A 24,476-nucleotide genomic window follows, 5' to 3' on the forward strand; every position below is an offset into this window, starting at 1 on the left:
TCCTTCCTGCCCTTAGTGTTTTTTTTTTTTTTTTTTTTTTTTTACAAGGCAGAGATCAGAGAGAGTGTATCTGACAGCATTCAAGATTTCTTGAAACCCTGGATGCTTCCACATTCTAAAAATTGAGGAAGAAAAGCTGTTGATGCAAAGCCCACTGCATCATTTGGCAGACTAAAATCAAGAGCTGATACAAGCTCCAAAAGGAGAAAGAGCACAGAGTTTTAAATTGAGAGCATACAACAATGAAACTGACCAGTACTGGAACTGGAGCAAAGATGCCAAGACAATGGGAGCTAAAAATTCTTGAAACTATGAGGTGATGGCCACTGACTAGTTTGACAAAGAAAAACAGAAAAAGAAAAGCATCAAACTACAAAAACCAATAAGATTGAAAAACTCCATATTGTTAACAAAAACAGATAAATTTCAAATTAGAATGAGCTAAATGAAGCATCAAATTAAACTAGATGCAGCGCAGCAGAAACAGCCAGTTGCAGCTACCCAGCTTCACTGACCACAGAACTGGATGGTTGAGTCCTGGTCTCAGTTGGACACAAGGGCAGGGACACAAGAGTCTGGCTCTTTGTTAACTGTTTCTATGAAAAATATTTGGTTTTGAGGCTGGGAGGAGGGAAAAGGAGGAATTTTTCCAATTCTACTTTGGAAAACATTCTTACTTGTACAATTGTTGGGTTGTCTCCAGATCCAATCAGATAGCGTGGGTTACTCCAGATAAGTTCTGAAAACGTTGCTTCATCTCCTTTCTCTACAGCTTTCCGAAGTTTGGCAGTAAGGTCCTGAGTACGGGGACTTTTATAACTGTTGGCTCTTTCTTTATTAACTGTTTCTGTCTCAGGGGAGCACAAGCCATCTAACAAAACAAAAAAGATTTATATTATTCTTGATGCATTTTCTCCAAAATATGTTATTTTCATATCCTCTGCCACTGAAATATGCTTTTAATTTCAAATTTTTAGAGTAAGATCACAAATGTTTGTTCATTAAATACTAGCAATTTGTAATGGGGAAACAACTATAATTTCTTTTTGCTATAACACAATATACACTTAGATTTTCAAGGCTTTGATTTTAATTGGTGAAACTGATCACTGCCGCTCTGTTTCCATCCAAAAAGAAAAAAATATTTTGCAAAAATCAAAATGTACAAAGAAAGTTAAAAATATATGTTGAACTTGTAAGCGATTTGCTCGTTTGCTGTCAATTCTATCAATTAAGAATACTGTGAAATATGATCAAATTTAATTATTTTATTTCAGAAGCTGTTAGGAATCTTTGTCAACTCAGTACAATTACTGTGATTTTTAAAATATCTTCCCAATTAAAAAATGTAAATGATTAAAACGAATATTGGTTGAAAAATAAATAAATAAAAAATAAAATCCTACCACATCTGTCTGTACAGCAACAGGCAACATGTATATGGGCTGTGTAAAATATATTTTATGTTAGCTTTAGTAAAACAATGCACAATAAGTTTGCTTCATAATCCATGTGGTTCTTTGCATGACTGAACTCAACTCTGAATAAGACCAATTTATTTTATGGTAATTGGACTGAAAACAACGGAAGACAATGGAAGGAAATCTAGCCAAGATCTTTTGCATTTGTACAGCACCTAGTAGTACAAGGAGTCCTGGACAGTGACTAGGGCTCGGAGACACTACTCAATACAAATAATAAAAATATCTTTTTCTCTTCGTCTTAAATCAAGAAACAGCCAACTTTCAATAGATTCCACAACTCCAACCCGATTCCATGCTCATTCTTTAGGATACAGTAATGCATCCGATGAAGTGAGCTGTAGTTCACGAAAGCTTAAGCTCTAATAAATTGGTTAGTCTCTAAGGTGCCACAAGTACCATTACTAAAAAGAAAAGGAGTACAGTTGCCAATGTACCAAAAATATATTTTATTTTGTTTCTGAACATAATTCTTGGTCTTTTGAGTTTCTAGGAAACAGTTACCTTCACTATGCAGGAGACTTCAGAATTCTCCTCTCTCAGGCTGACAGAGTAGTGTTTTAACTGAGGTAAAGCTCAGACTCAAATAGAAGGAATAGAGATAGGATTTCTGTTGCATATTTCTAGCTTTTTCTCATGTTAATGGACAGATTAAACATGGGCTGTCATTTCTCTATACACAATGATAGCAGTCCCATTTAGACTAAATTAAGATCCACAATTCTGGGTTAAGATCTCCTTTACTTTAAAGAAAAGCTTGGAAACAAATTTTAATGTAAGATTCCAAGAAATTCGAAACCTTTACACTGCACTCTACATTTGTGAAGGGCTCATCTGCTATCAGATTGATTCACAAGTTCTATGATTTCAAAACTCTCCCCCCACCTCCTAAAAAGTTATGATACAATGATGCATACGTTTAGTCTACACAGACATATGCTTTTACTCACCTCTGTTGAATAGTGGTCCTATTTTCACTGGAGATAAAGATAAGGATGACTTGCTTGGAGATGGGAAGTAATCACATATTCCTTTTGCAAATTTCTCAGCATCTTCTCTGTTGGAGAAAGCTTTAAATCGGGAGCCCTTAATCATCTTAACAGCCTGCAGAGCTTCCTTTTTATCATCATAAACATGCACTTTCTCTGGAATAGAAACAGTACAACCAAAATTAAGCTCTCTCCATAACACCACACTTCAAGGTCAAATTTAATCATGGAAATCAGATTACAAAGTTCTCAATCTGCCCTTCAAGCTTTGTTCCCACATTGTGTTTACCTACCAAACATGGTATACTAGATGCAATCTGTAATAAAGAACATACCTGCTAGTGTTGCAAGTGACCTTTATAAATTTTAACCTCTAAAACTAGATAGGTAGAATTTCATCACTTCCAACCAGTGCCAGATTGAATGGAACATAATGTGTGGTGTCACTGCAATATTTTCAGGAACTTTTGCTAGAGGGAGAGACGCAATGGTATTAATAGCACAAGAGCATCACTCTCTCTTTAAAAAGATGACTTACCATCTTCACCAAGTGAGATATAAATATCTCAAAACAAGACTGAAAGCTAACATATTAATAGTCATAAATTCTTTTCAATATTCTTTTGTATAGGAAGATCTACTATAAAAGTGACTCTGTCATAATTTGAAGACTTCCCAACACAGAACCTTCCACCGTGTCCAAAGCTTTTTATTAAGTAGTATTCTGTTCTGTTGGACACTGGATTTATCATAAAGAGTAGGACATTCTTGAGGAGGAATAAATTACCACTGCTTCAAAGTGTAAGAGCCCCTATCTTCTATCAGAAGATATTCTGAAATGTTTTCTTGACATCTTAGAACTGAGAAATTTGGTAATATCTTATTTTAGGTTGCATCAAATGAGTAAAAAGAAAGAATTATATGATCTAGGCCTTAGGATATCACATGGCTATGAGATGTGAAGGAATACATAGAACTTGGTAATAAAAACTACTGATGCCATCAGTTCAAAACCTACATTTTTTGAATGAAGTGTTGACTGCTTCTTTTTCTGATTGCTTTTTTTGTTCCTGTTAAATAGGTGGTGTAAAAAGTGAGAGAAGATCATTTCTCTCATTTTTCTCTCACCTGAGTGACATCTAGTAGGGGTGCTCATGAATGCCAGCTGTTATGGTAGAACAAGTGGAATGACTTATAACCATGATTCTATACACTGGAAATGATGCTTACTGTTTTTTTCCCCCAACACTTCTAGACAAAACCTTCAAACAAGCAAACAGTGTAAAACCTCCAAAATAATGGCAAACTGCCATTAAAAAAATATTACGAACTCATACACAGATCCCAATCGAATTAAAAATAGACAAGAATTTATAAGTAGGGTCCAGTGTAAATAATTAAAATGTCTCCAATCCATGATTGTTTAAAAAAGGACAACATCAAAATTTATTAACATTATCTGTAAAATTAATTCCATCCTTGAAATTGAGTAAATTTACTTGTAAAATTAATTCCATACTAATTCCGTGAAATTCAATACTTTAGAAAATTCACAACTGTAAATGGCAAACAAAACAAAAAAATCAATCAATCATGATTTACACAGGGTCCTGTTTATAAATTCTTAACACTGAAAATTTGAAACAATATATGAAGACCTTGGGACAATTCTTGTTTCACAGACCAGAAGAAGCTACAAAATAACTTACATTATGTTCATTGGGGCAAAATAATGTGTTAATCAATGTAAAGTATTTGTATTTGTATTGTAAAGTACAATATAAATGTACAATGTTATATAAATTATTTAGTACATTCTCAATTACTTAAACTCCTACACTACTAGGAGCTGAAGATAAACTATATATCTTCAGAAAGTCTCAGAATGTACATTAAACCTTTCATAACAAATTTTTATACCCATTCCCTCAAATGGGTATTACCACTTGCATTGAAACAAAATGCTTAATCTCTCGGATGCATTTTGGCTGGGGAGGGAAGAAAACAAAAAGAGAATGAAAACTTTCACCAGATCACTCCTATAGCAACAATGGTTGGTCATTACAGGGAAACAAGATTTGCTCTAATCTCAAATTAACCACATTATTCTAGTTTTTTGTAAAGTGCTACTAAGAAAATTTTCATAATTTAAAAACAATGTTCTAATAATCATTTACAACTGTAAGCTTCTTGTTTATCTAAATTCATGCTGAGCCCGCACCAAACTGCCAGGTTACTGATTTGCTGTGATTGTTTTAAACAAGTACAAATATCCAAATTAAACAAAGAATGCCATGAATGTTGACAACAGATAAAACAAAAAGGCAATATAGGTCACATTATGGCTCCACTGGCCCAAGTGTCCTCTTAGCTATCTCAGTTCATGATGATACAACAGTTTACTCCTGGGGGAGTTCTGAGATACTCATGGGTGCAAAACTCATGTCCTCCACAGATTTCTTTGTTTCCCTACAGAAATATGACTTCTGAGGGGAAGCAAAGGGAATTTGCAAGAACAGTCACTCCACCCCTCCCCAACAGCCAGCAGAGACATAAATCAGTGGGGTGGGGGGAGAACAGCTGGGCATGCATGGAGAGATGTCATTCACCACCCCACCCCATCCCCTGCAGGCATGTGAGCAAACAAGAGAGACTGTCCCTCTGGCTCACTATTGCTGGATGCCCAGCATGGAGGGACAGGACTTCAGGGTGTTTGGAGGTAGGCATGAGGCAGGCTCTGTCCCCTCAGGCACAGCATAATGTAGCATCCTGCCTGCTTAGTTGTTCCCATTGTTGTTAGTGAATTGTTCCCATTCTTGGTGAATTCCCCCAGAAGCATAAAACAGGTGTAAAAGTTTACTCCTGGGGGAATTTTACTCCCAGGAGTAAAAAGTTTTAAGGCTCCTTTGCATTGCCAGAGTGGTGTAATGGATCCTTATTTCAGAGTAACAGCCGTGTTAGTCTGTATTCGCAAAAAGAAAAGGAGTACTTGTGGCACCTTAGAGACTAACCAATTTATTTGAGCATAAGCTTTCATGAAGTGAGCTGTAGCTCATGAAAGCTTATGCTCAAATAAATCGGTTAGTCTCTAAGGTGCCACAAGTACTCCTTTTCTTTTAGATCCTTATTGTAAACGACAGTATGGTCTTATAAATGCTTTGGTGCTTTAGCGATTCGAACTGAGGAAAATTTTTCAGTGCAAAAATTTAGACATCAAAACGCGCTCCATGAACTGTTTACTACCTAACCTTTCTAAAGATGATCAGTAGCCAATATAAATTCTGAATTTGATTCCCCAGCCCTGACTTGTGCTTTAGTTGCCTATGATGTAATACTGAGCATGTCTCCATACATTTGTTGACTAATAACTAGAAATAAAGGGTCAAAACTAGCTACATTACTATTAGACAAAGGGGATTTAGAGATTTCCTCCAGTGCTCCCCATTCCCATCCAACGTATTGTAGTCTAAATAAATTACCAAAATAATTGAAACTGGTGTTATTATATTGCATTATTTGACAAATAAAATATGCAGAATTCTAAAATATTGTGCGCAGAATTTTTAATTTTTGATGCTGAATTCCCCTCAGGAGTAATAACACCATATACCTAAAAAAGGAATACACCAGCTGGAAAACATTATTTTCTTTTGTAATATGTTATGTAAAAGGCACATGCGATCTCTGACCTTCAAAAATAGTCAAACATATGAAATTATAAATGTAATTACCATTTCTTGCCAGTATGTCATCATAAACTGGACATACGCCATAGTATAGAGGAGGATCTCTAGATGGTGTCTGAGCATTTATTTGCGAATCAACATCTACTCCTCCACAGACTGATGCAGAACAGGTCTTGTGCATTACAACTTCCTCTTCTGGGGGATTCAGGCCCATATTGTACCCAAAGTCTCCCTCTTCAGAGACATTTACATGACTCTTGTCGTTCACTGCAGTAGATTTCCAAGCTCTTTGTACTTCTGACTGGCTACTATGAAATGCAATGTTTTCAGAAGATTTCTTTGAAAGAGTGGATGCATTAATCTCCAACCCTCCTTGTTGTTCCAACAAAAACTGAGCCAATTTTTTTTCAAAAATAAACCTGGTGGTTGAGGTAATGGGTCCACACTTCAGTCCAGCTTTCACAATTTCTTCTCTAAGATCATCTGGCGTTAGCTGCTTCAGTCGAGACAATATAGTATCCATTGTTATTTCACCTGGAAAAAAATGCAAAGTGACATCAACTGTAGCTACAAACACTCTGCTTTTTTCTGACTATTGAAATATTTTCTATTAAATGCAAGGGAAAGCGTGACATAAGTTATTTTAGTTATCTGCTCATGAAGGAGAGAACTATGTAGGTTGCAAAAAGACAGTATAGTATTTTTCCAGTCAACACATGGAAAAAACAATTTTTAGAAACTAAAATGGCTCTTCTCCTCTCCCTGTTCTCAGGGCAAACAACTGGAAGTGTGACTGGTCACTTTGCCAGATTTCCCTCTCCACCAATGACACTTCATTTTGCCTCCAACCCGTCTATCTCAAAGTTATGGGGGTAGCACAGGAATTCTCTTACCACAGGAATAGCCTCCACTGTTACACACTTCCACATTCAGTCAAGAAGCAGAGGCTGCAAGCAAATATGATCTCAGTGTAAACTATTACATTTCTTACCATAAAAACCCATACATGGGACTTGACTCTGAAGACCATAACTAAACTTAAAATGTGTGATTAGTTTGTAGGAGCTAAATGGTACACATGCTTTAAAAATAAGCACACAGCATACTACAAGATACCATAAAGACTTCAGCTTTTTCCTACTCTAGAGTCTGGAAGAGTGTTTCTGAGGGAAAACTAAGATTCAGTTGTATTGTCATGCTGTTTGGTCTCTGAATTTTTTCCTTAAACAGCAACTACCCTACTAAACTATCCCTTTACTTTGCCACATATCTATCTTATTAGCACCTTGGGGTGAGAAAGCAAGGAGAGCACAAATCATAAAACAATACCGTATATACTCAATCATTAGCCCCTTTGTTTATAAGTCAACACCCCAAGATGGATAGGTAAAAATAGTAAAAACTGTATGACCCTTTCATAAGCCAACCCTATATTTCAGGGGTTGGCAAACTCTGGCTCCCAGCCTGCTGGGGTAAGCCGCTGGCGGGTCGGGACGTTTTGTTTACCTGGAGCGTTTACAGGCACGGAGCCCGCTCAGCTCCCAGTGGCTGTGGTTTGCCATTCCCAGCCAATGGGAGCTGCGGGAAGTGGCGCGTGGCCACAGGGGACTGAGGGGCTCCATGCCTGCAGACGCTCCAAGTAAACAAAACGACAATGTATTAGATATTCAATTCAATGATTTCATAGTTTAAAGTCATCAAATTTTGGTTTATAAGCCGACCCCCGCTCTCTGATGCATCACTTTTTTACCAAAAATATTCAGCTTATGAACAACTAAACTGATATATACTTCACCTCAGGTGACCATATCATTAAACACATTTAAATAATTATTTTGGGGAGGAAGCTGAGACATTATTATAAATAGATCCAACTGGTATGGGTCACATTTATGTCATATTTACTATCAAAAGCGAAGTCCCTATTTGACAGAAGGTAGGAATAAAACTGGAGATCTAAAAGGTTGTATTTGCATACCATTGCATCAAGACACAATCCCCACCTCTGTTTTTTTTTAAATCAAAAAAGGTTTTCATTTTTGCAGCTTTTACTACTCTTTAAAATTGTTTTAAGCACTGTGTTTTCAAGCAATGATTAAAGTTATGTCTACACTGCAGTTATCTCTACAAGTCAGAACTTCTGTCACTCAGGGGTGTGAATAAATTTACACCAACATAAGTGCCAGTGTGGACAGCGCTATGTTGGCGGGAGAGCTTTTCCTGCCAACATAGCTTCTGCAATTCATGGAGATGGTTTTATTATGCCAACAGGACAGCAGCTCATATTGTCATAGAGCATCTTCACCAGACGTGCTGCAGCTGCTTAGGCACAGCTGCACCACTGTATATGTAGACCTGCCCTTAGTCTTCAAATCCATTTTTCACCCACCCAGTTTGCCAAAACTTTCAGTTTTCTGCAACAGCTATACATATGAATTAATTTCGGAAAGACTCTCCATTATGTTAAGAAACATTGTGAGACAAGTATTTCAATGAGATCATTTAATTCCTCCCTCCTTAAAACCTGCACAATCCTAAAACTCAGCCCTGTCTTTAGCTACAAATCAGGTGAAGAAGTAGCCAAGATGTGTGTGCAACAGAAGAATAGTGTGTATGACTGGGGACTCTGTGTTTTGGGTATTTCTAAAGTGCCTATTACTATGGCACCTAAGAGTCTCACACTCACGTGTGTGGTAAAAAATATACTGGAAAATGTGTCTGCGATAAGATGTGGGGAAGAGGGAGCCTAGACGGAAAAAGGACAGATGATTACTAGGGTGAGGTTAGTGACAAGATGTTGAGAAAACACTGGGCAAACACAACGCGCGAGAGGGAGACGATCTAGAGATGGGAAAGGAAAAACAGGGAAGGGACACGTTGGAAAGAGAATGATCCCTGGGGGTGGCGCAGATAACACGTGGTGGGGAGTTGGCGGCACAAGCAGCAATGCTGCCTGCAGGCAAGTCTAGCCAAAGGCGTCTGGAGGCAGGTTTGGGGCAGGCCAGCCCCACAACAAAGAGCAAGGGTGTGGCAGGCTCGGCGAGAAGAGAAGCAGAGCAGCAGCTGCACACGCAGACGCCGCGACGCTCTCAGGGGAGCCAGGTCCGACAAGGGGTGAGGGAGGCGCTCGGTGGGCAAGCCGCAGGGACCGGCTGCCCGAGTAAGAAAGGGCCCGTGAAGAACCGGGGAGAAGCGCCTGGAGGCCCCGAGATCTGCGGGGGCCCTGGGGGCGGTTACCCCAGGCTGCTGCCCCGCCAGAGCCCGGCCGTTCATCCAGCAGGCCTGGAGGCAACGCTCCCCCTCCCGGCTTCCCCAGAGTCTCTCACCTGGGCGGCTCCCACTGCAGCGCCGGCTCCCCCCGGGCAGCGCAGGTGGCGAGGGGAGCGGCCCCGGCGCCCTCCGGCCGCCCGGCCTCCTGTCCAGCAAGCGGAGCAGCCAGCCTACCACGCCGATCACCGCGCAGGCGGCCAACAGCTCCCAGCCCGGCCAGCGGCCCCCGCCGGCCCCCCACAGGGAACCCCAGACCGACCCGGCCCACCGCTCCATCCCCGTTCCGTCTCAAGCCCAGGCCCAGGCCAAGCTCGGCCCACCCGCCTCACGCCAGATCCCGGGCACTCCCTTAACAAACGCCCTTTAGGGACGGTACCTCAGGCAGCCTCCCGGCTTCCGTCTCCTCCTCCTACCCCTCCCCCCCCCCGCCCCGCGCGGGCACCGCTATCGCGCCCGCCGCACCCCAGGGGGCCTTACAAGGACCCCACCCGCCAGATTAGGTCTGTGTTCTCCAGTGCCTGAGGGAAAAAACCAGATCTTTCCCCCCCCTTCACGGAGCTGCCTGACAGGAAATCATCTCCCCCTCCCGCCTGCACCTCCTGAGTCCTGCCCAAGTGCTTGACGGGAAAGCAGAGCGCACAATAATAAGCTGTCCAGGCTACTGCCTGACGGGAATTTAACAACGCACGGCCCCGCCGCCGCGTGGGAAAAAAACATGACGGGGCTCGCGTGGGCTGCGCCTGTCCGCCAGGTGCTTCAGAGAGAAGGGACGGGACCGGGCAGTTTCTCAAGCCGTCCATCACCTGTCGTCCAGGCCCAGCGTCTGGCAGTTCAGAGGCTTGGCGACACCCAGAGCTTGGAGCTGTAGCCCTGCCCGGCTTGGCTAACAGCCATGGGTGGACCTAGTTCCTTTCTGAACCCCGGAATCCTCTTGGCCTTCACAGGAACAAGTCCCACAGGCTGACGGCGGGTTGTGCGAAGTACTTCCTTCTGTTTGTTTTATACAGGCTGCCTAAAACAACAAGGAGTCCGGTGGCACCTTGAAGATGAACAGATTTATTTGGGCGTAAGCTTTCGTGGGTAAAAAAGAAACCCCACTTTTTCAGATGCATGGAGTGAAACCCCTGGTTCTTGTGTTATGTGAAGGGGGTAAATAACACCTCCTTATTCACTGTCTCTACATAATTCATGATTTTATAGCTCTCTATCATATTCTGCCTTAGTCATCGCTTTTCTAAGATGAGCAGTCCTAGTCTTTTTAATCTCTGTGGAAGCTGTTCCATATCCCTAATATTTTGTTGCCCTTTTCCAATTATATCTTTTTTGAGATGGGGTGTCCAGAACTGCACACAATATTCAAGATGTGGACATACTATGTATGTATTAGACTCACCCTTTCCCTTGCCTAAATTCTGCCCCCTGGCTTCCCCCCAGCCCTGTCAGCCTCAAAACATAGCAGGTTGAGTTGTAGGGGACAAAATAGGGGGTTTTCCTGCCAAATGTGAGTTGATTTGGACAAGTGTTTCATGGATTGTGTAGGATACAGTGATGCCTGGAGCTGCCCTCCTGGAATCTGTTTTGTAACTGGACACCATTAAATTAGGCGTGAATAAAGACTGGGAGTGGATGGGTCATTACACAAAGTAAAAACTATTTCCCCATGAAGAAAAGGAGTACTTGTGGCACTTTAGAGACTAACCAATTTATCTGAGCATAAGCTTTCGTGAGCTACAGCCCACTTCATCGGATCCCCATGCTAATTTTTCCCCTACTGTTACTCATACCTTCTTATCAACTGTTTGAAATGGGCCATCCTGATTATCACTACAAGTTTTTTTTTTCCCTGCTGATAATAGCCCACCTTAATCGATTAGTCTCGTTACTGTTGGTATGGCAACACCCATTTTTTCATGGTCTCTGTATATATATTTCCACTGCATGCATCCAGTGAAGTGGATTTTAGCCCACAAAAGCTTATGTCCAAATACATTTGTTAGTCTCTAAGGTGCCACAAGTACTCCTCGTTTTTGTTTTTGTTTTTTGCTGATACAGACTAACATGGCTACCACTCTGGAACTAGCATGGCTGTATCACACTTTGTTCTAACACTGATACTTTCATTATTTTAAGAACTTTCTGTTAAAATCTTTAGAAAGATTTTTTCCAGTTTTATTTTGTACTGTCATTCTGAAGATTTGTCACTCAGTTAACAAAATTTGGTCCTTGTGGAAGTGGTGTAGTCCAGCCCTTGATAATGTTCAGCTAAGGCTGCCATGAGTCTCTGCCAGATTAGCAGCTAGATCCCAAAGAACTTGGGAATCCATAACACCATAGGTGTTGGACTAGGGGTGATGCGGCACCCCCTGGCTTGAAGTGGTTTCCATTATAGACATAGTTTACAGTTTGGTTCAATGGCTTTCACCACCCCCACTATAACATTTGTTCCAGCATCCCTGAGTAACACCACAAAAAAGTTATGCAGATAAACAATTTAACTTTATTTTTAAAAATAGTCAAAAGAAACAGCACTAATCGTGACTCAGCCATTTAAAAATGAGCAGATGGGTGAAGAAGCCCTGTATTTCAGCAAAATTATTACTTTTATGAAAAAGTATTCCTTTATCCAGTTACTACATTTATAGTATATTCAGAATCTGACCACCCGCCCTTCTGTAGTTCTCAAGATGCATGTTATATTTGGAACCAGACCAGGTCTTGTTTCAGAAAATACTGCGGTGGGTGTCCCCTGGGGCATAGGTAGCTTTCTCAGCTGCCCACTGCTCTTCCACTAGTTTTAGAAGCCCTACTCTGCTTCAGTGATTGTTTCCATGCCAACAACGTACTTGAGCTAGATAAAACAGAAAATGTAAACAAATTGTGCCCAAAAGAGCTTACTCTCTAAGACAGGCACAAGACTGGATACTGCATGAAACTCAGAAAAGGGTCTAACATACAGCTTGTTGTTTTATTAAGTATCATAAAAGCAGCAAGGCAGTAGGAGGAACTTGAAAAAAAAAAAAGGTTGGAGCTGGCTGTGGACAATGTATTGGTAATGGTGGACTCCTAGGGACATGGGGTTACTTTTGGCTTATGTCTCAGAGTTTACTTGACCTGCTAGTTGGTGGAGTTCACTTTGCAGGTAATGGGCTACCAGATGAATTGATAAACTTCCCTGGAGTCTGGTTGTCTCCTGACCACTCAGTGGTGTCTGGCTCTGATTGAGTTTATAGTTCTACAGTTGTTTTTAGTTTGCTCTTCTTAGATAGAAAGTAAATTTGTGTTTTTTCAGCTATCCTTTCGCTAAAATAAAACTACCATTTTAAAAGTCTCCACCCACTTCAGAGGGCAGTAACCCTCTAAGAGCCAATCACCGAACCAAGGTTTTTCTGCTGGAGGCAAGGCTGAATTTTAACCCACTTCATGACATTGCTCTCTAGCTTGGTCTCCCATATATAAATCTGAAATACAGATAGCTTGGACCAGATGCCTCTCTGAGGTGTCAGAGTGCCTTGGAGTGTGCATCATTAGTAGAGTCATGGGAAAGTGAGCCAAAGGGGAAAAAACAGAAAAGGGGTGAGAGGGGTGAAGACAGATTAATTAAATTTAGATTCCCTTTCCTACCAGCTAATTTTAACATACATCTAATTAAAAATTTTAAGCACCTGGCAGAGAAATGTAGAAAATAAGTTTTCGTTTTCTAGGGCAATGTTTCATCATGAAAGCTGATTTTTTTACTATCAATTATTTTTGTACTATAAATTGTCTACTCTAAACTACACCCACTGTTTGGTCCTGTCTGTGTTACAGAAGTGATGTGCTAGGAAAAAATCTTGTAACAAAGTTTTTAATTAAATGTATGGTTCTGTCTGCAATGTGGACAGATCATGAATCAAAGTATTCTTTGAGAGCCATTCAAAATTATTTTAGTAAACGTAACTGTTGTCCACTGTGAATAGTACACCATTTAAAAAAAAGTGATGTTAAGCTTCATTCACGCTGGCCAGCACAGCTGTAAGACCTGTAATCATATTAAAAACATTATTGTAGGACAATTTCAGTCCAGTCAGTTAATGATAGGACCTGTATGGACAAGGCACGTACAGCATATCTACCTTGAGAGTTTATAGGGATTGTACAGGTATGACTGTACAATAAACCAGCCAGCGTGTGCAACTTCAAATGAGAAGCCTTCAGAGGTTGACAATGTCCCTTTAACATATACTGTTTAATGCTGAAAGCAAGGTACAGTCATTTATTAGTTTCTTTTGCTTTCAAATTTCTGAATTTAAATTAAAATCATGATGACATTTCCCCACTGTTTAGTTTTGTACATTTGACTTCAAATGTAGATGCACCCCACTTATCTTTCATCATTCCTGACATGTTCAGCACACGCTCAATAAATTAAATATAATGGAAACATAATTACAATGAATCTTAAAACATTTAAACTATTGATTGTAAAGTAATATACAATATTTCTTTAAAAAAAAAAGATCTTTTTAAAAAGTTTCTGTACAGCATCTTTAGAATTTTATATATAAAAAAGTTTACTGAAAAATGTGTACTTATTTCACGATCAAAGTAAAAACATGAAACCCTTTACCAAAAATAGTTTATTGCACAAAAAAGTTTTAAAGATTTCCTATGCACATCTTAATTTTTTTAATTACATGCTTTGTAAGGTCATAATCATTAGTTGTACATAGTATAACTCCTCCCTCCCCTGGGTTATCCACTCAGAAACTTTGTGAAATGACAATGTTTTTATAAATACAATTGAATTAGACAGATGACTGAAAATCACGTATAAAACATGACAGCATTTCTTTTACAATATTTAGAATGTTTCCCTCCCCAAGAAATCTCTGCATCTGTAACAGGGACAAGGCTGCTCCTAAGTGAGAAGGTCCCACATGACTGGATTGATACATGTTTTATTGGGAATTAAACGTCATCATATCCTACCTGGCTAGCGTTAATGGTTACTCTGGGCTGTGTCTGCTTTCATAATGAAAACACTGCACCCATAAAAAAGGCGTCTGGTCACTGGGGGTATGACATGCAAGAATTCACACCTCACTTCCAAAATTAAGATAAACATACATCACCAATTTGTGCATCTATTAAACCAATAGTGAATTTGCCATCTTTTAATCAAATTTATATTGACCAGATTAATCACCATCAATGCACTCTGTGGGATAGCTTAATTGCAGTTAAACACTCACAACACTGAATCTCAATTCTATGAGGAGAAATTTGCAATACATGAATGTATATGCCCTAGATAGAATTTCCATTCTGGGCACTATACTGTACTCCTTACACACATGAAACACCCACAGATTTCAATAGGGGTACTGCCTGAGTGAAGAGTATGGGATCAGACTCTTTTCAAAAGAAGAGGAAGGACTGAGTTGACCACCTAATGTGGTACACAAAAACTTCCAAGTAACCTGGAAGACAATGGAATTAAACTTCATGCAAAATGCAACACCAGAGACTAACTCTAGAAGCATCCTTCCAACATAGTTTTAAACATACAACTGGGAAAGGTTCTTCAAAAAAAAATACATGGTTTTGAAAAATAATGCAGCAGACTTTACCACCTTATCACTTCATAAATTTTTCACAATACAGCAACATTTATTTCTCTTTCATCATTAAAACTTGGCTGGGGAAGTAGCAACTACTAGGAGTGAGGAAACATACACAGAAATTACATTCTATTGCAGTGCAAAACCACAGCAAAAATAGATCCCTTTGAGATTATTCCTTTAATTTCTAAAAGCACACCAATGTTAATGAGGCACCAATTTTCTTCTTAATTATTTGTCAGTGCTCTTATACATGCAGGGGGGACCAGGGTTTTTATTCCCACTCCTAGTTGGCCTGAGAAACAAGAGATCTGGGAATGCTGTGGAGACATTATGCTGAACCCCAGGGTGGAAGGAAGAACCTTTTAAAAAACACAATCACCACCTCTCTGAATTAAGGAATAAGATTGAAGGGCTCTAAAGTGAAGGCTTGAATCTGTAATGTGCTGAGCATCTCCTAGGACATGCTGACTTCCCTCAACTCCTGCTGACTTCATTAGGAGAAGGATGTCCTCAGCACTTCATAGGATTTAGCACCCTCAAGTGTCATCCACCCCTTTTAGGTCCAGAGGATGGGTTTTGTTTTTGTTTTGTAAAGGGTGGTGAATATAAATTAAAGGAACAAGAAGTGTGATATCTTAAGAGTCTAAAAAAGGAAACTGGGTACCCTCAGAGACAGGTGGGTGGAGTAAAGGAGAATTCAATTTTCACATAACAAATGTACAGAGCCATCCCTGGTGAATGGGGCGACTGCTCCAGGCCCTGCGCTTTGAGGGCCCCACAGGCTGGCGCGATTGGCCGGCACAGTCAGTCCCGGAAGAGACAGATTTGTCACTTCTGCCCCAGGCCCCACACCTCCATAAGGATGGCCCTACTTGTGTATCTCACAACTTAACATAATTATCTCTTTTCTTAAGAGGAAAACTATACACTTAAGGTACGTTGCTCTATTGTCTTTTAGCAGTCATAAGAAAGATGCAGCACTGCCCTGAAAAAGGGTGCATTATGATAACTAGTACAATACAAATCTCAGATAAATGCTTTGGCTGTACAAATGATGCCAAACTTACAAATTAAAACATAATGGATTCTTAACCTGTAGATAATGCATTTTGTCACACAGAACAGTAATATTAAACCTGCACAAATGGTATTTTACTTAAAAACCTGAACATTTGATACATTTTTTTGCACTGAATATATTAGTTATGTAGTTTTAACTTGATCAATTAACAAGACAGTATTTTTATTTTTTCCTCTTAGAGCACAATATACAGGTAGCTTAAAGGACATGAACAGCAGCAAAATTACTCCGTACCATTTACTCTGTAAAATAAGACTTAAGTAGTATATAAATATTAGCACATCTGGGCGAGTCAGTAAAGCTTTTTTTTTAAAACAGTTCAGTAACCCTACATGATTGGCAACTAAGGCCACATTAAACCATTCCTTCCCTCTCAAACCTGAAATCCTTGACTTTTAACTTTAATATCAGTCCTTCATATTTTAATTTTAGCCAAAAAAAAAAAAAAAAAAAAGAAAGGTATAATCCAATACTGGAGTTTCACAGTCAGTTTAGACAGTACAAACTATTCAGCAGGATTAGAGCTTGAGTAAAAGAGATTTAGAGAACTACAATTTTACATAGAAGGTAAATTTGTTTGTTTTAAAATAAAGATATTGCAAAAGAGCAGCCCTCTCAAAGAAAAGAGATAACTGCCTTTCTAGAAAAAGATGGATTTTGACCATCTGCAGAACAGAGATAACAATGATAACGTGTCTCAGTAAATGCAAAACCTAAGTAACAAACAATCCTTATCTCACGAGAACCTCATCAGTTTTTTTCAGTAAATTAATCTACTGGTATTGATTGGTCAAAAAATCCAAACTACAGCGCATGCAACTGTCCCTATTTTCTATATCTTTCAACAAAAACAAAAAAGTACATGTCTGTATGTGAGCATCCACTGATTCCTCTAGATGCAAGTTTGTCATGTGGCAAAGTGCGATTCAGACTGTAGAGTAGGCAAAACAAAGCATCCGTGTTACCTCTAGAGGAATGAGGAAGGGATGACCTGTCCCCGCACTGTCAACAGGACAGGGATGTGATCAAAGGAGAAATGAATCTAAGGCCACTGCTTCAGCCATCTTGCATTAGACTGAGCAGGGTGCCTCTGCAAGGAAGGCTGCAGTAGTGCCAAAGCTCCCATGCATGAACAATGTGCACCTATTTGGGAGGCAGGATGAGAAAAGGGAAACAAAATTAAAGCTGATGCAAATAAAAATATAGGCATATCATTTTGTCTTTAAAAAGATACAAATAAAATAGTTACATTTGTAAAATCTCTGGTTTTTTGGGTTAGTTTCCCTAAGGACTATGTACAATGTTTTCCAACAGCAAACTTAAATGTCAAACATTAAAACAATGGCAGTAACAAAAACACCCATGTCAATCTTAATTTACTGTATAAGCATATTAAAACAGACACTCCAGGTCAGATGATTATTATTTATATACATACCCTGAACCAGGGATGTCTACTTCAGAAATTAACTAAAAAGGTGCAAAAAAAGCATTTGTGCAGTGAAACAAAGCTCCCTACTGGCCTGAGAATGCAAGAGGGAAATCAGGCACTCCAGAAAATGTCCTGGGCAAACATTGCCAAAGAAAGTTACTGGTCTGCACTGACCAACTTTTATAGTCGATTTCTTTTACTACAGGGCAATCGTGCTTGCCATAACTAGAGACAGGCTTGAACCAAAATCTGAAATCCAGACACCTACAGCCTGAACTCAAGAGGGTGGAGGTTTTGGATTCAGATTCCCAAGCCTGACCCAGTGCCTATGGCTGGAACTGGAAAAAGTCTTACTTTTCTAGATATGATGTGGATGCAGCCCAAAATGGTGGAAAATTTGAGATAATCTGATGTTGCAAGATTACAGTGATCCCTTAACTAAATTAAACAAATCCAGATCCAGAATCTAACACTATCTTCTTGGCCTATCTCTAATAATAATTCAGATTTTTTTTAATCCTTCCTCTGAATTTCTGCCTATGCGCATAAATGGGCCAAATTTATCATCTGTCCCCAACATGGATTTACCTAATTCAGTGAGGTGAGGGATGGTTTCATATGAAACCTTAATACAGCATGGTCCGCAGTGAATGTTTTGCTGATTCCTTGAAACCATTCATTTGCTCTGCTTTTGCCTTTAACAAAGAAATCCACTGAAACAAATAAATAATGGTAGATTCTTGTACACGCTTAAAGCAGTTGTGATGAAAAACAACGGTCATTGTTTCAATGCTTCTTTGTCACCAGCATTGTGATTCTGTTCTTTTATGTCCACAGCAGGAATTTCCTGCTCGCCTGATGCTGTTGCAGGACAGGTAGAAGTAAGGTCCATTAATTGCCCTTCAATCAGAGTCCATGAAGACATCGATTCATGTACTGTTATGGTGTGTTCCTCCATCTGACGCTGAAGACTGTCCATTTCTTGCCTTTTGAAAATGGTGCGAGAGAAAGCGGAAGTATCATCAGTTGAAAGTTAGTCTCACAGGGAAAAAAAAGGCATGATTAAACACTGACTAAATCATTTCTGAGGTTTGATATCTACCCAAAATTACCTGAAGCATAATGGAAACACAATGCACTTATGTATGGGAGAACTGAGAGCCGGTCTACATTGAAAACTTACAATGGCATAGCTAATGTATCAGGGATGTGGATTTTTCACAGCCCCGTGAGACATGAAGTTAAGCCAGCCTAACCCCTGGTGTAGACAACGCTAGGTCAACAGAAGAATTTTCCCATCAACCTAGCTACTACCCTCTCAGGGAGGTAGATTAACTTCAGTGATGGGAGAACATCCCTCCTGTTGCTGTAGTGACACTGAAGCACTACAGCAGTGCAGCTGAAGTGTAGACATAGCCTAAGTCTCCAAGAAACTGAGGATTCTTAATCCCTGGGCTGGGAGCAACATGGAGAGGATACACTTAGTCCAAAGGGAGAGGGCAACATTGCAGTGTGCTCTTTTCCATACATCCCCCTGGTCAGGCATGAAGCAGAACTGTAGCCTCAGTGGAAGCATTTAACCCTCCCAAGCAGCTAAATGACAGCAACTTGGATGTAGATTTTACTAACATACTGATATGCTAGAGAGCAAATAATGCTATAAAGTGGAAGAAGAAGGGGAAGAAAGCAATACAGAATAAGGAACAGACAAAAACCTTAGCACACACAATCAACCTGCCGTCCCAGAATCTACTTTGGATAGGGAGGGAGTGTAGCTCTCTTAGCAATACAGCTCACTTGGGAGTTTTGTAGGGTGAGATATGAAAACTGCTACAAAAATGAAAATGTTTAACAAACATTCTATAGCAGACAGGAATCCAGGCAGCACATCAAAGAGAAAACTAACGCAAGGGTCACCTTCCAGATACAGACTAGTGGCAGACTTTTAAGAATATTTTTAATATTAAATAACATGTGGTTTAAAAAAAAAGTGTCATACTTTAGTTGGCGGAGACAGCTGTTCAGGTTTTTCAAAGGCTCCTTGCTCACAGCTGTTGGTGGTTTCAAGAGCTCTTCTAGCAGTGCGGCAGGTACTGGACAGTCAGGAATCTTCACTGGAGTCACAGGATTTGAAGAATTAGTCTCTCCCTTCAGTTCCTTCTTCTGTTTAAAGGAAAAACAAAAAAACCCAAACAGAAACGGAATAAAACATGTTCCCTGACATCACTCTTACCACATAGGAACAGTGTTAAATCCTGCTCCATATCCACATACTTGCATAATGGTCAGAGTTCAGAGGATAATAGAAGATTACTCACAGAGTAGACTCAGCTACATAACAGACTGAATCAGTCTAGTTTGTCAGTCATACTTGTGAGTAAACAAATATATTCTAGACAGGTAGGTGAGGTGGAGTCAAAGGTTCTTCAGTTCTATATACTAGATAAGAGGGATAGTCTCTAGTCAAGATCTCATACTATTAAGGGACCGATGAATAGGCAACTGAGACAGTATGACATTCAATTAATTGCCCTGGTCCTCTGTGGTAAGTTTAACTATACGGGGGGGTTGGGGGGGGGAAGAATGTTACTCAAGAGGCCAGTTCAGACAAAATACTGGCATAGGTCAAGGAAATCCTTTTGGACATTTTGGGTTACACTGAAGGGCACTGATTCTCAAACTGTAATCAGTGGATCACCAGTGACCTGCAGAACCCTTCCTGCTGTTCTCAAGGTGAAATATTTTGATAATCAAGTACTGGGAGATGGAAAGGGGAGTTGGTCCATGAAAGATTCTCTTACTAAGTAGTCAGCAGAAGAAAAAAAGAGAGAGACTCACTGCTAGAGTACCTTTCTTTATAAGTACTAAATATGAGAACTAGTGAAGAAGCCATTAACTGTTGAAAATATGAGTGAAAGAGACCAGAAAGGACTTGGACAGACTGCATAAGCAGGTGCCCTTTTAAGGGCTTATCTAAAGGAGTGAAGATTTGCCCACCGTTTATTATTTCTCTCTCTCCTTTTTTGGTTTGTTGCACTGAATCAACATGTGAATGCAATATGATGCTTCAATACACAGAAAGAAAGATATTCTGTTGAAAGATAAGTGAACTCCCTGTTTACAAACCAGCAAATCCCCCAGGAATACTGTTTATAAAATAAGAAAACCACAGATCCCCACGTGTAATTCTGACATTATTTTAAAATTAATTGGGAACAAAGTTTTCTGTAGCATAACTTCATGAGAACCCTGATATAATCAAAGTATTTTTCCTACTTAAATACCTTCTTCATCTTGCCATGCTTCAGGTCAGTCTTCAGCTGCTGATTCTGCTGCAGCAGTGTCTTCATGCTGTTCTTCAATTCAGTCACTTTAGCCTGAAGCATGAACTTGTCCTTCTGAGTCATTGACAGATCTTCCCGCACCATTTCCAACTCGGTCTTGATATTCTAAAGAATGAAAAATTAACCATTAAAGAAGCTTAAAAACAGTGTGAGGGAAACTGTCTAAAGTGGAAAATTCCAGCTTATTAGTACAGTGTTCATATTTTAACTGCTAAAAACCATTAAATTGCAAGCTGAATGACTCTCGCAGTTTTATATATTCTACTAGTTTAAATATTTCAACTACTTGCTAAATTCTGAAGTCAGATGCCAGTGTGGGATATGCCACTAATATAAGCCAGAAACATTTAATTCAGTGTATTACCTTCTGAAAGAGTATTGTAGGACAACCTATTTAAACGACATATTCTTGCTCCTTCTTGCAGTGACAGATACTGGCATCATTTAAACCATTATGTACAAGTCCTACAGTACCTATTCCTATCAAGTCATTTGTTTGATAATTCACCAGTGCAAGGTTTCTTGAAGTTTCTTGAAGTGAAGTTTAGATTTAGATTTTGTAAAAAGTAAGTTTTGACAAGACCCAAAAGAAATGTTTCCATCATTTCTTTAATTTCAATAGTAACTACCACCCCTCCATCTCACTCCATTGCTATTATTTGCCAACTGGGCACAGCAGCATTGTGTTCATGCAGAAGAACCAGAAAGTGAAGCTAATTAGAAACACATGACTAGCCTATGCTGCTTGTCCAAGCTTGTTTCAGTACAAAAAGCAAACACAATAATGAAATGGAAACTGATAAATCTCAAAAAGTCTCTCAGTTTTAATCATCTACAGTTTTATATGTAACGCTGGTACAGTACTTTGCTTTTTAACCTTACAGTATCCCTCTAAGTATCTCCTCCCCAATTGTAGATTTACTCTTCAATGAAAACACCTGTCTATCAGAGTCATACAGGCCAGTTCAAGTACCTGTAATACTAGCTGTATTCCTTCTAACTCCTTTTGACTGCGTTGCTCAGTCATGTCCAACTGCTGCTTCAGCGTTTGGATTTCTCTCTCCTTCTGTGCCACCTCCCATTTGAGGTCTTCAACCTACAGAGAGAGGAAAAAAAAAAACCACCTTAAAATTCATTACAGGAGCAATCAATCATAAATTTGATGAGTATTTTAATTGTTACTTATTTGCCGTAAACATCTCCCACTTTTTAGACTGCTGATTAAAAGAAAATCATGCAAAAATTGTTCAGGTGAGATGTGAATTAAACCTTCTGTTTCATGCTCCTGAATAAGACATATTCAGTATGGGAGTAAGGAATTAACTAGAAGCTTTTACCTCTTGGTTTTCCACAGGCTGTTTGCTAAGTTGTTCATCCAGCTGTTTCTGTAGAAGCTGGAGTTGAGACCGGGCTTCTGCCAACTCTTGCTGGAACTGTGATACTTCTTGAGAATGTTTCCCATCCTCAACCCTAGAACGGAAGTGGCAGAAAACCTCAAATTGCCATTATCTGTATTTTTATCTCTTTATAATATAACAGATATGGCTAATAAAATGAAATATTTAACAGTACGTGATATAGATCATCAGCTTGAGGCACAAAATAGTCTAGGATTTATAAAATTAGCAGCAAAGTCTGGTGAACTATTTCTTTGACAAGCTTTGTCTATATGCTCACCCCTGGATTTTAGCCAAAAGACAGAATTTCAGTAAGATAGATATATTGATATATAGCTACATACTTCTTGACATATGTCTTGATGGCTGATAATATTTCATACGAAGGGAAAGCTGTTAGTAGGATATTTTAAAAGAAGCAGTTCCCATATTGATCCATTCTGGCATTGATGTCAGTGTTATCTGCAGGACTGAGGCTGTGAGATGACAAGTTAATTCTATGGTGGAGGGAGGAATAAGGCCTGGTCTACCCACAGTTTTTGTACTGGTATATCTATTTCAGCTGGGGTGTGATTTCTTACCAAAATAGTTATACGGGTACAATTCTTAATGTGGTCACAGTTATACCTGTATAAAAGTGCTTATACTGGCATAGCTTATTACCCTTCTCATACTGGAATAAACTATTCCATCCACAGTGGATGGAACTATACTGGTATAGTTAAAGAAGTACAACGTGTGTTTAGACAAAGCCTTAAATTATTTGACATTAAAAAAAAAAAAAAAAAAAAAAAGCATCATTCCAAAAAGCTCAAAATCCTGTAAGCAGCTTCATTGAGGTCTTGTACTTCAAATTTTCACATCCTGCATTCTGAAGACACTGGAACATGATGGAATAACCAGTATGTTCAGCAGCAAGCAGCCAGTTCAAATTTCCACATAACAAAACAAATTGGTATATACCATAAAAGTAGATAGTCAGCTGAAGCTTCATTTGCTTATCAAGGTCATCCTGCAATTAAGGTCTCAGGGATATGGAAAAGGGAAGTGCAACAGAGTCAAGATATTGAGAAGAGTGTTAACCTCATCTAGTATATGAGGCAGGGTTCATCTGTATCAAAACTGTAAGAAGTGCAGGTGAGATGGTCTGAAGAAAGTGTATCCCAGATACAGTACAAGAATCATGAGACAGAAAATAGAAGTGTTTTTGCAAGCAGTGCACACTTGTGGCAAGTGATAAGACTCAGACAGGACTAATTCCACACGGACCAGAGGACCAAAACCAAAAATTCAAATACGTAAGTTGTTCTTAGATTTCTTAATAGATTGCAACCATTTTATTCACCTTGTTCTAAGAAACTTAGTGTTTAGTATATGTTATTGTATACTTACTGTAGTTTGTCCGCTTCAGCCTGAAGGGCTTGGACAAGCAGTTCTTTGGCTTGGAGCTCTTTCTTAATTTCACTCAGCTCAAGAACAGCAGCTCTATAATGACGACGGTTATGTGCCGCATCTACTTTGGCTGCCGCAACCTACAGATGCAAAATAGACAGCTTTTCTTCATCTGACCAGTATTATAGGATTATTAAAAGGTAGAGATGATACACGGGTGAGACACGCACACATAAAGCAGAATTTACTACTTATTCAATATTTTGTATTTAAATCACTTATGAAGTAATAAAGCAGAATCTGAGCCCTTACCTGCTCTTTCAGGTTATTAACTTTTGACTTTTCTCTTTCTAAGGCAGTCTGTAAGGCTTGAATAAGTTGTTTCATTTGCTGATCCTCCTCCTCTTTATGCTTTAGGACTGCTTGAACCTATGGTATCACAAAACCAGAGGTTCAGTGGCAGAACACAGGGTCTGTGCACAACGTGCAGAAATTTTGGGGCACAGGGGTGGGGGAAGAAGGGGAAAAAAAGGCAGTAGTGCCTAGTCTGACCAGAGAGCTATTGTTCATTTGCATGTAGTTTTGTGTAAGACATGAAGTGTCAACTGTTTTTTAAAAAATGAAGGTTTAGGGTTTATAAAAGGCTGGCTTTGAATAAAATATCATCCCTGGTTTTAGGTATAATTTTAATCATTCATTCACACACCTTGGGTCAACTTCCTCCCCCTACCTGCACCTTGAGCTGGGTGCACTGTAGAAACATGCCTTATCTAGTGAGGTGATCAGAGCCACTCCTTGCAC

The 24,476-nt window shown here is 39.4% G+C and overlaps 2 protein-coding genes and 1 long non-coding RNA gene across 9 annotated transcripts in view; 1 reads left to right on the plus strand and 2 right to left on the minus strand.

Moving 5' to 3' along the window:
* ANKLE2 (ankyrin repeat and LEM domain containing 2) overlaps positions 1 to 9,853 on the minus strand; it is a 31,523-nt gene extending 21,670 nt beyond the window's left edge. For 2 of the 4 annotated variants that reach the window (XM_073312451.2, XM_073312452.1), the window contains exons 1-4: positions 9,483 to 9,796; positions 6,202 to 6,690; positions 2,432 to 2,626; positions 678 to 871 (exon numbers count right to left, since the gene is read on the minus strand). In XM_073312451.2, coding sequence (XP_073168552.1) covers positions 678 to 871; positions 2,432 to 2,626; positions 6,202 to 6,690; positions 9,483 to 9,702 — 1,098 coding nt within the window. In that variant the 5' untranslated portion in view covers positions 9,703 to 9,796. The other 2 variants (XM_073312454.2, XM_073312455.2) reach the window with 2 other exon arrangements.
* LOC140898542 (uncharacterized) lies at positions 9,050 to 15,360 on the plus strand. Its single transcript, XR_012155014.2, has 2 exons — positions 9,050 to 9,258; positions 10,434 to 15,360. It is a non-coding gene; the product is annotated as an uncharacterized LOC140898542 (long non-coding RNA).
* GOLGA3 (golgin A3) overlaps positions 14,025 to 24,476 on the minus strand; it is a 38,352-nt gene continuing 27,900 nt past the window's right edge. For 2 of the 4 annotated variants that reach the window (XM_073312450.2, XM_073312448.2), the window contains exons 18-24: positions 23,988 to 24,104; positions 23,676 to 23,815; positions 22,224 to 22,356; positions 21,860 to 21,982; positions 20,827 to 20,991; positions 19,542 to 19,705; positions 14,025 to 18,528 (exon numbers count right to left, since the gene is read on the minus strand). In XM_073312450.2, the coding sequence (XP_073168551.1) occupies positions 18,321 to 18,528; positions 19,542 to 19,705; positions 20,827 to 20,991; positions 21,860 to 21,982; positions 22,224 to 22,356; positions 23,676 to 23,815; positions 23,988 to 24,104 (1,050 nt within the window). In that variant the 3' untranslated portion in view covers positions 14,025 to 18,320. The remainder of the gene's footprint in view (positions 18,529 to 19,541; positions 19,706 to 20,826; positions 20,992 to 21,859; positions 21,983 to 22,223; positions 22,357 to 23,675; positions 23,816 to 23,987; positions 24,105 to 24,476) is intronic. The other 2 variants (XR_012155013.2, XM_073312449.2) reach the window with 2 other exon arrangements.

This window comes from Lepidochelys kempii, chromosome 15 (genome assembly GCF_965140285.1).
Source record: "Lepidochelys kempii isolate rLepKem1 chromosome 15, rLepKem1.hap1, whole genome shotgun sequence".
Classification (NCBI taxonomy): domain Eukaryota; kingdom Metazoa; phylum Chordata; order Testudines; family Cheloniidae; genus Lepidochelys; species Lepidochelys kempii.